This window comes from Chamaea fasciata, unplaced genomic scaffold (genome assembly GCF_029207755.1).
Source record: "Chamaea fasciata isolate MVZ Bird 193981 ecotype frontalis unplaced genomic scaffold, bChaFas1.0.hap1 SCAF_3, whole genome shotgun sequence".
NCBI classification, from domain to species: domain Eukaryota; kingdom Metazoa; phylum Chordata; class Aves; order Passeriformes; family Sylviidae; genus Chamaea; species Chamaea fasciata.
The window spans coordinates 76,063,393-76,075,600 of NW_027094088.1; the positions used below are offsets into that span (position 1 = coordinate 76,063,393).

A 12,208-nucleotide genomic window follows, 5' to 3' on the forward strand; every position below is an offset into this window, starting at 1 on the left:
GCTTAGTGTGCCTATATTTTTTTGCAGCTAGGTAACTTTAAAAGATACATATGCTGTCATGCTTGCTTTTGGGGCTTTGTTTTGTTTGGTTTTGGGTTTTTTTAACAGATTTGTAGAGAGGTGAAGCTTTGACTTCATACAGTGTAAAAATCAGAGGAAGTTACTATTACCTAGCAAGCATTCTCTTTCTGGATCTCTGTGTGACCAGCAGTACGTGAACATCTCTCAAAAGACATTAGCATGATTTTGGAAAACAAGGGCATATTAGGCTTGGAAAATGAATATGAGATCTGAGAGATTCCTGACAGGCAACAGCAAATATTCAGTGAATGATGGTATGCAGCCATGGGACAACCCGATTTAGATATGTCATTCACAGTATAGCTTAGGCACCATTAAAAGTCCTGAGTTTACTCTGACTAAAACATACAACATAGTTCCTTAGTTGAAACATGAATAATCTTTAGATGTTATTGCAGTTTAAAAATCAGGCTAAAATAAACTTCTTTTTCAGTTAGACATTTAGCATTGCATAGTAGTTAGACAAAATACTACAGTCTAAGCTTCTTATAAAACAATATATATTAGGTGCCAGAGAAGGCATAACAGATGCCATCTCTCACTATAAAAGTAATTTACAGTTTCAAACATAGCCATGACTGGAACATACACAAATTATTGGAAAAGGGGATCAGAGGTTATAAAGTCTCTTTTTGTTAGTGGATTTCTTATGTCTAATATTTCACATTGAATTTTGCAGTTGGGAATTGTTTTATAATGGTCTGCTTTCAGTTTATCTAGACTTTTCAGAGACTTCAGCTAAAAAGTGCCTTTGGCCAATGTGATCTACCAGCCAAGTATCTCATAAGAGAGCAGTGCCACCCCCAAATTTTAAAAATTTTATTTTTTGACACTGTGAAAGGTTAAACCTTTTGCATTTCTAATGTCTTCCATGCCAAATTGTCATGTGTTTGTAGCAGGTTAATACAGAAGGGGGTTGACAAATCTTGCTATAATCACTACCCCATGTTGCTTTTATCCTGGTCTGCTGCTCATTTTGGTTGTGAAAAACCCTAATATATCAGTGACAGGAGGTCTGGATTTGTGGCTGACTGTTATAATTACTCCCACTGAGGCACTGTCAATAGGATTAAAATAAAGATTCTAGACCTGTCCATCGTAGATGAGGTCAGCAACACTAGCAGTGGGAGTACTGTTTCTGCAAGCTGTGCTTTTAGTCCTGAGTTACGGAACCATGGACATTAATATGAAGCAAGTATTTGAAAGTTTCAGTGGAGAAAGACCAGCTCTTTTTTTTCTGCATTAGCTAAAATATCCATCTGTAATAAATAATCTAACAGCATCCATCTATGTCCTGGCCAAACATCTATGTATGTTAATTTACTAATGTGTCCGAGCCCCAGAAAGTTTCAATTACAGAACAATCCATTTTGCATTTTATAATTAATAAAGTCTTTGCAGCTGCGTAACTTCATCCAGGAAACATCTGCACGCACTCTTTGTGTATACATCATTTCTGTGAAAAGAGGGTTAGCTGAATTCTCTTTAATTTTCTTAGGCTTGGAGAAGGTAGAAAGATAGGGAGTTGATTAAAATAATGGAAAACAAATCACAAGAATGGTGAGTTATGCCTACACAGATATAAAAAAAAATTCTACTCACTGCTTGGAGGAAAAAATACAATGTGTAGGATCACTTATAGTCAACTTATTCAAGTGAAGAGAGAAAGGAACCCAGGGGAAAACCTGAGCCTTTCCAAGATGGGCGGTCGATTTGCCATGGTTTTTAGTGGGACCAGCTTGGTACCACAAGTTCATAGGTAATACTGATGTTGTTGATACTCTGTGATTACTCCTTTGTCATCCTTTGACACTGGCTCTGTAAAAGTGTTGGTTTTTTTAAACATTAGTTTCATCTTAGTGTGCATAAAACTGTCACACCACTAAGGCTTACTAGTGATGGCAAACTCAGGGAATGGTGCACAGACCAGAGTAAACAGACAAGCTCTCCCTCTGCTAGCACAGTATGTCATCTTTATTCTTATCCTCTTACACCAGACTACTTTTTATAATGGGATCAAGCAGTAATTAGTGCATTCACCTCTTTAATTATTTTCATATAAACTCAAAAATAATTATCAAAAGCCATGTTCAATCAAGTGTCTAACATGCTGAAACAATTGTGTGGCCTTTCAGTCTTAAGCTGATATGCCACCTGGAAGCCTTGCACTTCAAAAAATGGAGATTTTTTTAAATTGTTTATTGTAGTAGCAAATCATTTTCTTGATTAATGTTTCAGTGCCCTATAGCTGTTTATTCTTTCTCCTCTGCTTGTATTGACATCAGTTGTTACATATGTCACTCATAGCCCTCACCGTATTTCCATCATTGCTCCAAGTTTAAGTTCCCTAACTATCTTAGACACAAAATGAAATAGTGTTTATAATGAAAAGGCTACATAAAAATGAATAGTACTTAACACATCCTTGTTCAACTTTCTCCTGTCCCACAAGTGGAACTTCAGACTGCAGTTGGTTGCCCTCTACATCTGCCTTAATTCCCTTCTCCAGAGGTCCTGTGGCTTTTTTTTAACAAACATTAAAAAGAAACATACACATTATTTGATCTCTAGCAGGCCACTAAAGCATGTGATGAGCTCACAGCGGAGAAGCTGCTGTTTTTCTCCATTAGGTGCAGTTAGCAGCTTGTGCCACAGATGTGGCATCATAGTTCTTGTTAGTGTGTGTTAATTCCTCAGTATTTACTTTCGGCTTTGCAAAATTCCATGCTTTACAATATCTGTGTAGCCCCTTAAGGGATACCAAACACACTGGTTAGAAGTTTCTGTGAATGCCCTGACTGCAGTGGCACATTCCAAATGTGTTTCCAGGTGGGGACTGATGCTGCAGCCATGCCCAGCTGTGTGCCAGACCCTACTGTCACCATACATCTTTCTTACAGCCGAGTGCTACTGGATGTACCAGAATAGAGCAACTTAGTCCAAGCCCAGAAAGGCTGCTGGTATGATTTTCTGGAGGGTCTTGCGTTGTATGCAGCCAGAATCCTGTACTGCTTTATCTAGGGCTTCCTCAGTGTCAAACCCCAACTCCAGGAAAGCTCTCTCATCTGAGAGATTTTGTTCACATTGTCTTTGTAGTTCACACCGGAACTCTGCCAGCTTCCCAACAAGAAAAATCTCTGTTTCATGGAGGAGGTGAGAAGATTTGCTCTGAGGAGCAGCCATGACTCTTGCAGACAAGTGAGCAAGTCCAAGGAACTGGTCAGCCCTGGGAGGGTCAGTGATGGACAGTCCCTAATAGTTTTGAGGCCAAGATACTAAGTGAAGAATTGTGCCTTGGCTGAAGCAAGACTTTGCTCTGTATTTATTGTTGATTTTGTAGTATATGAGGAAAGAATTAAAACGTAATTGTGTTGTTTTAAGCTGCTTGAGGTCAGGCAGGTAGGTGCTAATCTGTGTCTTTGTGCTGTCAGTAATATGTAAGACTTTGGAGCAGCTGTTTGAACAAAATGGGAGCTTCATCTGGGAGGAGCTGTTCTATTAAATTAGCAGCCGAAAAGGACTCAACAGATTGAATGGAAGAGAATGGTATTTTGGGCTGCCGTTCTTGCCTTTCTCCCCACCCTTGTGCTGCCTTTTGTCATACCCCAGAAGCCCTTCAGTTGCAAAACTACTTCTGGATCTTAACTTGAGGAATATCAAATGAGTTCACATTTTAATCACATCAGCAATGATGAGGATTAGAGCTACAACATCAGAGTGCCATCTCACCAGTTATATCCCCCTGCATATCTTCTGTCATTGCTTGAGATCTGTGCCTTGACTTATAATTTAGGCTCCCTTTATAGGGAAGAAGTGCAGCTAATGAGTGCTTTCCTGTACTAATGAAATGAAATATTAAAATGGATGTGATCAAATGTCATTTGAGTTGCCTGAAGTTTTGCCATGAGATACTTTTGTGAAAGAGTAGCTGTATTTATCACCTTTGGATTTGCATGTATGGAGCTTTGAGTATTGTTTGGCTAATGTGTTTCTTTTCAGTTTTTTACAATTAACTTTTTTTAATGTTCCTTATGGAGGTAGCAGCAGTGGGGATTTTATGCCACCTGTCTCTGTAATCCTAAAAATATTACATGAAGAACTGAATTGAATAAAAATATGTAGAATCAAAATAGTGTAGGAAAAACCAATCTATCTAATTACTCATAAAATAAAAAAATCCACCATGACAATTTGGCAAGGGAGGACAAAAGGGAGGAAAAAATGATTCAAACCAGTATTTTTGAATGATTCTTACCTATCTGTTATCTGTGTATCTGACTGGCAAGTTCTCACACCTTCATGAGTGGTCTGTGCAACACCATGTTGGTAGAGTTTTCAGCTGTAATTTTCTTTGCAAGGACAATGGTATGTGTTAAGAACAGGTAAGGACCCATAGGTCCCCAGTTTTTAAGCAATAGAAGTATTCTACTTCTAGCCTGTAAAAACAATTTTTGTGAGAAATTTAATTTTATGAAGAAAGATGGAAGAATAATTTATTTGTATTCCTCCAATGAGTACCTTAAATTATACTGTACAGGCCTGCATACTCTCCTTTCTGAAGAATTGCAAATTTTTTAAAATCGTATTTTAAAGTGCTGTTTTCATACTGTTAAAAAGTTCAGTTCTGGAATATTCTGCCCCTTATATCTCTGGGATTTATAAGTTAAAGGGATGGTTATTAAATGTCGTCACAAGCCCCTTAAGTGGACAAAAAGCTAATGGAATGGTAGCATGATATGAATGCCTGAACCTGCTGCCTGTGTTATGCTGTGCAGGAGAATAATTGGCTTTCAGGCATGTAAACTAGTCACAGACATTCAGATCCTTTGAACTCTAATAAGAAATGCACACTTACTTTAAATAGTGAGTGACTGAGCATATAAATGTCTTGATGAAGTCATCAGGGGAAAAAAAAAAAACCAAACAAAAAAGACAACAACAAAAAAACCCAACCAAACAAAAAAAACACCAAAAAACCCAAAAACAACAACAACAACAACAACAACAACAACAACAACAAAAACCAAACAAAAAAAACCGAAAAGGAGTTTTCTGTTTACATTTTGGTATTTCTGTCTGAAATATTTAGTTTACTCTCTGCATCTTTGCCGTGTGATGTTCCCTGCTGAGAAGGACAGACTGGAAACACAGTAGGGATCTTTGCCTTTTAAGTTGCTCTTTGCTTTGCAGAGGACTGCATGTTGGAAGTTCCGGTGTATTTGTCCAGTATTTAGTTTGGTATAAGAGGAACACGACAATTTAAGAAAGGCAGGAAACTGTTATTTGGTAATTTCAGCTACATTTCTACTGCAAGTACTAAAAAAGTGGACAGAAGTTTAAATGTATGTCTTAAGGTGTATGTATACAAATCCATTCAGCTTTTGTGTGCTTTTGTCAGAAAATTCTGAAACAACCTTGGAAGAAATTATAAAAGGATAATTTTCAGTTGAATTTGCCACAACTATGAATTCACAGGTCATGTTTATCTAAAGTACTTCTCCAAAATCTTTTTTGTTGTCTTTTCTAAATAGCACATATAACAGCTACTGTGGCACAGTCAAGCTATAGTATATTTTACAAGCAGGACTACATTTTCTTCTAATGCAATCTTGTGCCCCTTTGTCAAAATCAAAGGCTACAAGCTTTGCATGCTAATTGGCTCTGCCAAATAATTTAGCTTCCATCCACTGGGGTTTTTTTTCAACACAACAAACTCCAAATGTTATGGCAATTTTAAGCATATTTTTCTTAAAAAAACCTTAGTGTATTTATATAGTAGTAACCCAAGTTTCCTACTGGTGTGATCTTTTGTTGATTTACGTATTGTCAGCTTTAATCTACTCTTAAGTTTTGCTGCATTTATTTTTTTTCTCTGTTGCATAAAATAGTCAGGCTAATATGACTCGAGTTGCTTTAGCAGCACCATAGGTCCAGTCCAAAGGCTATTAAAGTCAAAGGTACTTCTCATTGACTTAGTGAGCTTTGGATAAAGTTCATTGTTTTCATGCTCTTTCCATCACTGTAGTAGCAGGCAACTGAAATAACTGTTCCAAATATCAGTGTCTTTTGATACTTTGCATTTCTGTTCTGAGAAAATATCCAAGCAAATATGAATGTAACCAAAGTAAATTCTCTGCCTCTGAATAGAGAATGACTATTTAACTAGCTTTAATATTTTGATACCCAGTACAAAGTTTCACCCGCTGTCCCTTTCCTTTGCATACAGGTCGTGGCTTAAGAAGGTTAGACTTCTGTCTGTAAGGGTTGGAAGAAAAAAAAATAGTTAAGTAGTCTGGTGGAAAAAACTTCTGCTTTATTAGAAGGTTCTGGAGGACTTTGTGTTTTGTTTTGCATGTTGACCGTGTTTGTAGGTTGCTCATAACCTCAGTGCTGAAACTGAGTCTTAATCTCTTTTCAGTTTTAGTGTTGTGTGATCCCCACTTCCCTCTTCCTCATTCCCTATAGTTCTCATAGTTTATACATTCTTAAGCTGGCTGTCTAGGTTGCAGTGTTCTGCTTGCAAGTCTAATGGTAGGCTTGTTTTGTGTGTGTTTCTGCCTTGGTTACAGTGGCAGTAGCTGCAAGAAGTATTTCTAAACATCAGTGTTGTAACACAACACATTTTTTAATTTCATGGATTCACAGTGGGCAAACCAAAGTAAGAAATTCTCTTATGTGCATATTCCTATTGTCTACCTTTTGTCTTTTTTTTGAAGGTTTTAATAAGTTAATTTCAACCTAATTGTCTCTTTCTGTGAAAAGAATTGGGCAAACCAATTGAGCAGTTTATGCTGTTTTCCTCCTCTTTCTTCATGTTCCTACCAGAGTTATCTTTTAAACACATGTTCATGTCTCATTCTTTCCTCAAGATCAGAGCTTTCTGGTGGATTATAGCGTCTTTGGGTTTCTGAGGTCAGGGAAGAATAAATTTTGCTCCAAAACAACTAGTTCAGATACCATAAACACTTCAGTGGCCTTGGAGCAGATCTCAAGAGTGTTTTCCTTTTGTTTAGGCCTATTGCAGGCATCCAGATATTTCACACCATTATGGCACTCTTCCTTGGTGAAAAACAAATGCTTCTTGTATTTGGTGGCCCCCTGTTTTAAATATTGTACTGCCAGCTGTTGAGGTGCATATAGTATATATTTGAACTCAAAAAAATGGCCCAAAATCATTAACAGCATCATATAAAGAAAAAAAAATTGTGAGCATATCTTGCTTGAGCCAACATAACAGAATGGGCAGTTTAGATGTTTACAGAAATGTGTACCTCATGTGACAGAAACAAAACAAGATCAGGACAGACGTCCATGCAAATCTAAATCTTAATTTGTTTTGTTCTGCTTTAGCTTGTGGCCGTGGTTTCTACAAATCCTCCTCACAAGATCTGCAGTGCTCCCGCTGCCCCACTCACAGCTTCTCTGACAAGGAAGGATCTTCCAGATGCGACTGTGAAGACAGCTATTATAGAGCACCTTCTGATCCACCATATGTCGCATGCACAAGTGAGTGAGTCATGAATTTAATAGTAATGGACGTTGCTTAACCAACCAGGTGCAGCCGCTTGCAGTGAGTAGTTTTGTCTGGCTTTTCCTGTGTTTGAAAAGTACATTTGCAACGGCAAAAGAAATTGAAAGGCAGAGGGGAAAAGGGTTGACAGTGAATACAGAATCAGCATAAATATAATTTTCAAGTTTGCTTGATACAGCATTGGAAAACATTGCATGTTTCATACGTGCATAACTCACTGTAATAGATATAATGCAGGCCCAGTTCTCCCTAAATTGTTGTAGACATTGTGCATTATGTGATATAATACCAAAATTAGTAATGTGAAAAATGGGAAGTAACCTCTATGGAGCTGCACTTTGATTGAACTGTAATTGGATCTGACTTAACCTTCTAACTCCAAATAGATTGTCCTACACAAATTGGTGGTTCAAATAGTGGAAGTCTCTTAAATCCAAAACATCTCTAAATTTCTCTGTAAATCTTATCAGAGCTGATAACAAAAGACTAGATGCAGCTTGTGCAGTATGTTTAAGAGAGATTAACAAATCCCATATTTGGAAAACCTCTAAAGGAGAATCTTTAAGGTATATTAACCATTCCTTTTAGTTACATAGAAGAGAAACAGCTAAATCAGTTGCAGTAAATACACAGACAGTTGTTATTTTGATGTCTTAATGGAAAACAAATAAAGCTCTTACCAAATGAGTTCAAGAAAGCTTTTATGCAGTCTGTACTAAAAATAATGAAATGTTTATGTGAAGAAAAATGCTTCACCTGTTTCCTGTCTCAGTAATTAAAATGCTACCTGTGTGTCCCACTGTGGTTTTGTGTAATTACCCTGGACTTCTTTGTGTATTATGTAGGACCTCCATCTGCACCACAGAACCTAATTTTCAATATCAACCAGACTACTGTGAGTTTGGAGTGGAGTCCTCCTGCTGACAATGGGGGAAGAAGTGATGTGACCTACCGCATTTTGTGCAAGAGGTGCAGCTGGGAGCAGGGCGAGTGTGTTCCCTGTGGGAGTAACATTGGATATATGCCCCAGCAAACTGGATTAGTAGATAACTATGTCACTGTCATGGACCTGCTAGCTCATGCTAACTACACGTTTGAAGTTGAAGCTGTGAATGGAGTTTCTGACTTGAGTCGTTCCCAGAGGCTTTTTGCAGCTGTCAGTATTACCACAGGCCAAGCAGGTAAGTTTTCATCACTTATGAATCTCACCACTGTGAGACTGGGAGAGATTTGGAACATGCCAACTATAGATGCAGTAAATCAGGAGCATGTTTGGTGTGTTCTGGCTCATTAATCTTTTCACCTTGCCAGCTATTTAATTTGAGCTTATACTATTTCAGAATAACCTGTCCAGTTTCTTGGCCTCAGGATTGCTTTCAGAAAGCATTCACAGAAGACTTAAAGAAGATGCACAGCTTTGTTATTAAATAGAATTTCTTAGGAACTTTTGTTGTTGTTGTTGTTACTTCATTATAGTTAATTCCCTAGTATTTGAAGATTAAAAAAAAAAACAGATGTGACAGTTCTATGCAGGCTTCCTTTTTGAATTTTTTAAACATGAATGGGAGTCCTAGGTCACTGGAAGATGATTTGGATTTCTGATGTTGTTTTCAGTGCTAATGTTTTCCCTCAGGACAATATTTCTGATTTATCTTATATTTCCAGATATTTGATTATGAGATGCCATGAGAATGTGATGATTATTCTTTGTTTCTTCTATTTATCATAATCTGACAGGTGATATGTCAGGGGAAATAAAATCAAACCAGCATATCACCCCAGGGAAAAAAAGGGCTTTAGTTGTCTGCAGCTGAATGGGAGAAAAAAAAAATTAGGTTTCTGAACTGGTGAGTTGCTTGTTGATAGAATTACAGGCAATAGTGTGCTGTGGTCTTAAAGAGAGGATAGTGAAGCTAACCTTTTGTAATTTGAATAGAGTTAAACTGAGTATTATTTGCAAGATCTGGCTTTCAAAGAAATGCCATAGAAGAAAATATAAAGTGAATAATGATGTGATGCTTCCTATAAGAACAGCTGAGTAATATTTTAAAGGATACTTCATATTTAAATCTTAGAGGAAATTTCAATGACCATGAATCATGCTAGTTGTTTTTTCTTAGTGCAGTAGAAATGATTCACTAAAATAATGTTTTGAACTAAGAACAAACTCAACAAACAGAGTAAACAAATAAACAAACAGGAAAAACTGTAGTTATTTTATACTTTAAAGATAGTCATCTCAAAAAAAAAAAAAAAAAGGACAAGAAATTTAGTTTAAAACCTTCCTTCCCTCCCCCCAAATTTAGAACAGTTGATATGGTTGTTAAAGAAAGTTAGGCTGGAGTATTTATGGGAAACTTAATTTCCCTATAGTACTTTCATGGATTCCAAATGCACATTTTATATTATTTTGGAACCATCTCTCTGGCTGAAAGGATTGATCTCTGTGTTCATTAAGTTCTTGAAGTTTATGATGAGACTTTCAGCACAGAAGACTTACCCTGAAACTACTTTTGCACTACAGATGATACTATTTTGGCACCTTGATTTTTCATCTTCAGAATAATCCTCCAAACATGCACAGGTGGACAGCTCTCTGAAGATGACTGTAGAGAACTAGCACATGAAGAAGAAGATTTGGACTTTTTCCTATTTAGCTGAATCAAATTACTTTATGTGCTTTGATGGTTCAGTGGCACACAGGGCAAAGGAAGTAACACTGCAATTTAGTGGCTAGTATCACATCTCAGAAAGATAAAAAAGTCTTAATCAGAAGTTTGTTCTGTTTTCTCCAAGATAACTCATTCTAGTTCATTATTTTGTGTTGTCATAGTCATGGATTTACAGGGCTTTTTTTAGGCCAGAAGATGTAATATGGTTATACTGTGCTATCTTGTAAGTCTCACAAACTATGTGATTTTATTAAATGGTCCTCACATCAAGCCCAGAGATGTAAGTGAAACTATAGTTTGCATATGTATTAGAGACAACTTCTAGACTTTACTAAAGATTTAAAGTAATCAAAAATCTTCAACCTCCTAGACAAGCTTTGTGAGACCATGAAGCAGGAGATCTGCTCTATTCTCCAGTTTGCTGTGGGATTATGGACAGACCAGCATTTCCCAGGATCTGACACTGTTTAGAGAAAGGATACAACTGAAGCTTTGCCTGTTTAGCACTTCTGAATATAAGATTTAAAGGCTTCCAATTTGACATCTAAAAGGAATATATATGGGGGACAGATTTTGGAAAAAAAAAAGAAAGAAAAAAAGAGAAGGCTTTAAGCTTTTTTGTTGCAGTTTTCTCTGTAAAATGAAGGTAACCTTCACTTCTCCTTACCAAGCTCTTCAAGATTTTCTGATTAGAAGTGCCACATAAATGTAGCTTCTTTTTTTCCCCTCACAGAATTAAAAAAATTTGTGTTAAAGAAATGCAAATATTCAGAACAAACACATTTAGCAAAAGGAAAGACCTCTTCTACATTATTTTTTGCTACAGCATGTTTTGGATCCTAATACTGATTTCTTTGGTTTCTCAAGGAGGAAAATATTTTAGGTGGAACAGATTGATGACTATAATTGAACAGAAAGAGACTGGTTGCTCAAAGGAGACTGTTACGCTTCTGTGTTTCTCTTTTATTTTACCATGGAGAGAAAGAAAATGTTGGATTTATTTATAGCCAAGTAAACTAGGATTCATGCAGCTCTCATTTGTTCCTCTGTGACTGTTCTATACTTCTGGCAAAACTGACTTTTTCTATGCCTATATTGCTTTTTATGTGTGTAAGTGTGTCTAACTAAACCTTCTTCACATGTTATTATGCTAACACAATAGGTGTCTATATATAATTACTGGGTTCACCAGTTGCACAGAGGATTGCAATGAGATTTTCCCTTTGTAGTTTTGGTTTAATTGAATTGCTCCTTTGTGGCCACAGTCTCAAAATTCAAATCATTGTGTAATGATAACAGGAAATTATTGATAAAAAATGGCGTTGTAGAATATATTCAGCGTTTCTTCACCCACATGTAACAAGCTTCTGATGAGACAAAGACAGCGTGCCACATAAAAGAACCAGGTGGTGGATAAAAGCTGATTTATATTTGTGGAAATAATAAAATGACTGCGAGTGGGTAGGTATCATTTCATGTTGCTTATATATATACACGTATGACACATTGCTATTCATTCCTTGTTTTAAAAAGACTTTGTGACTAGGCTAGCAGTTTTCATATGGCATATCTTTATGCTTCAGCCAAGACCCATGAGGCTTTTGTTTTTGTTTTTGTTTTTGTTTTTTTTTTTTTCTGTTTTTTTTTTTTTTTTTTTTGACAAGATTGATACATGAAGTCTTGCAGGAGTAAACCATCTTGTTTCCTATCTTGCCTGTCCAGTATCATAAAGAATACAGGATGTCATCCCAATAGTGCAAGCTGATCTATGAGACTCCCTGCATCCTTGTAGAATTCAGATTTGAATGTGACAATTACATTCAGTAGTTGCAATAAACAAATGTACTAAAGAGCTGCACCTGGCAAACAGCTGACAAACACTACCTTTGCAAGTTTATTGAATGGGTTCTTACCAAAGATAAAA

General features: G+C 36.7%; 1 protein-coding gene across 5 annotated transcripts in view; it reads left to right on the top strand.

The window, feature by feature from the left end:
* EPHA7 (EPH receptor A7) overlaps positions 1-12,208 on the top strand; it is a 167,003-nt gene that overhangs the window by 47,664 nt on the left and 107,131 nt on the right. For all 5 annotated transcript variants that reach the window (XM_066179541.1, XM_066179539.1, XM_066179536.1 and 2 more), the window contains exons 4-5: positions 7,432-7,587; positions 8,458-8,793. In XM_066179541.1, coding sequence (XP_066035638.1) covers positions 7,432-7,587; positions 8,458-8,793 — 492 coding nt within the window. The remainder of the gene's footprint in view (positions 1-7,431; positions 7,588-8,457; positions 8,794-12,208) is intronic.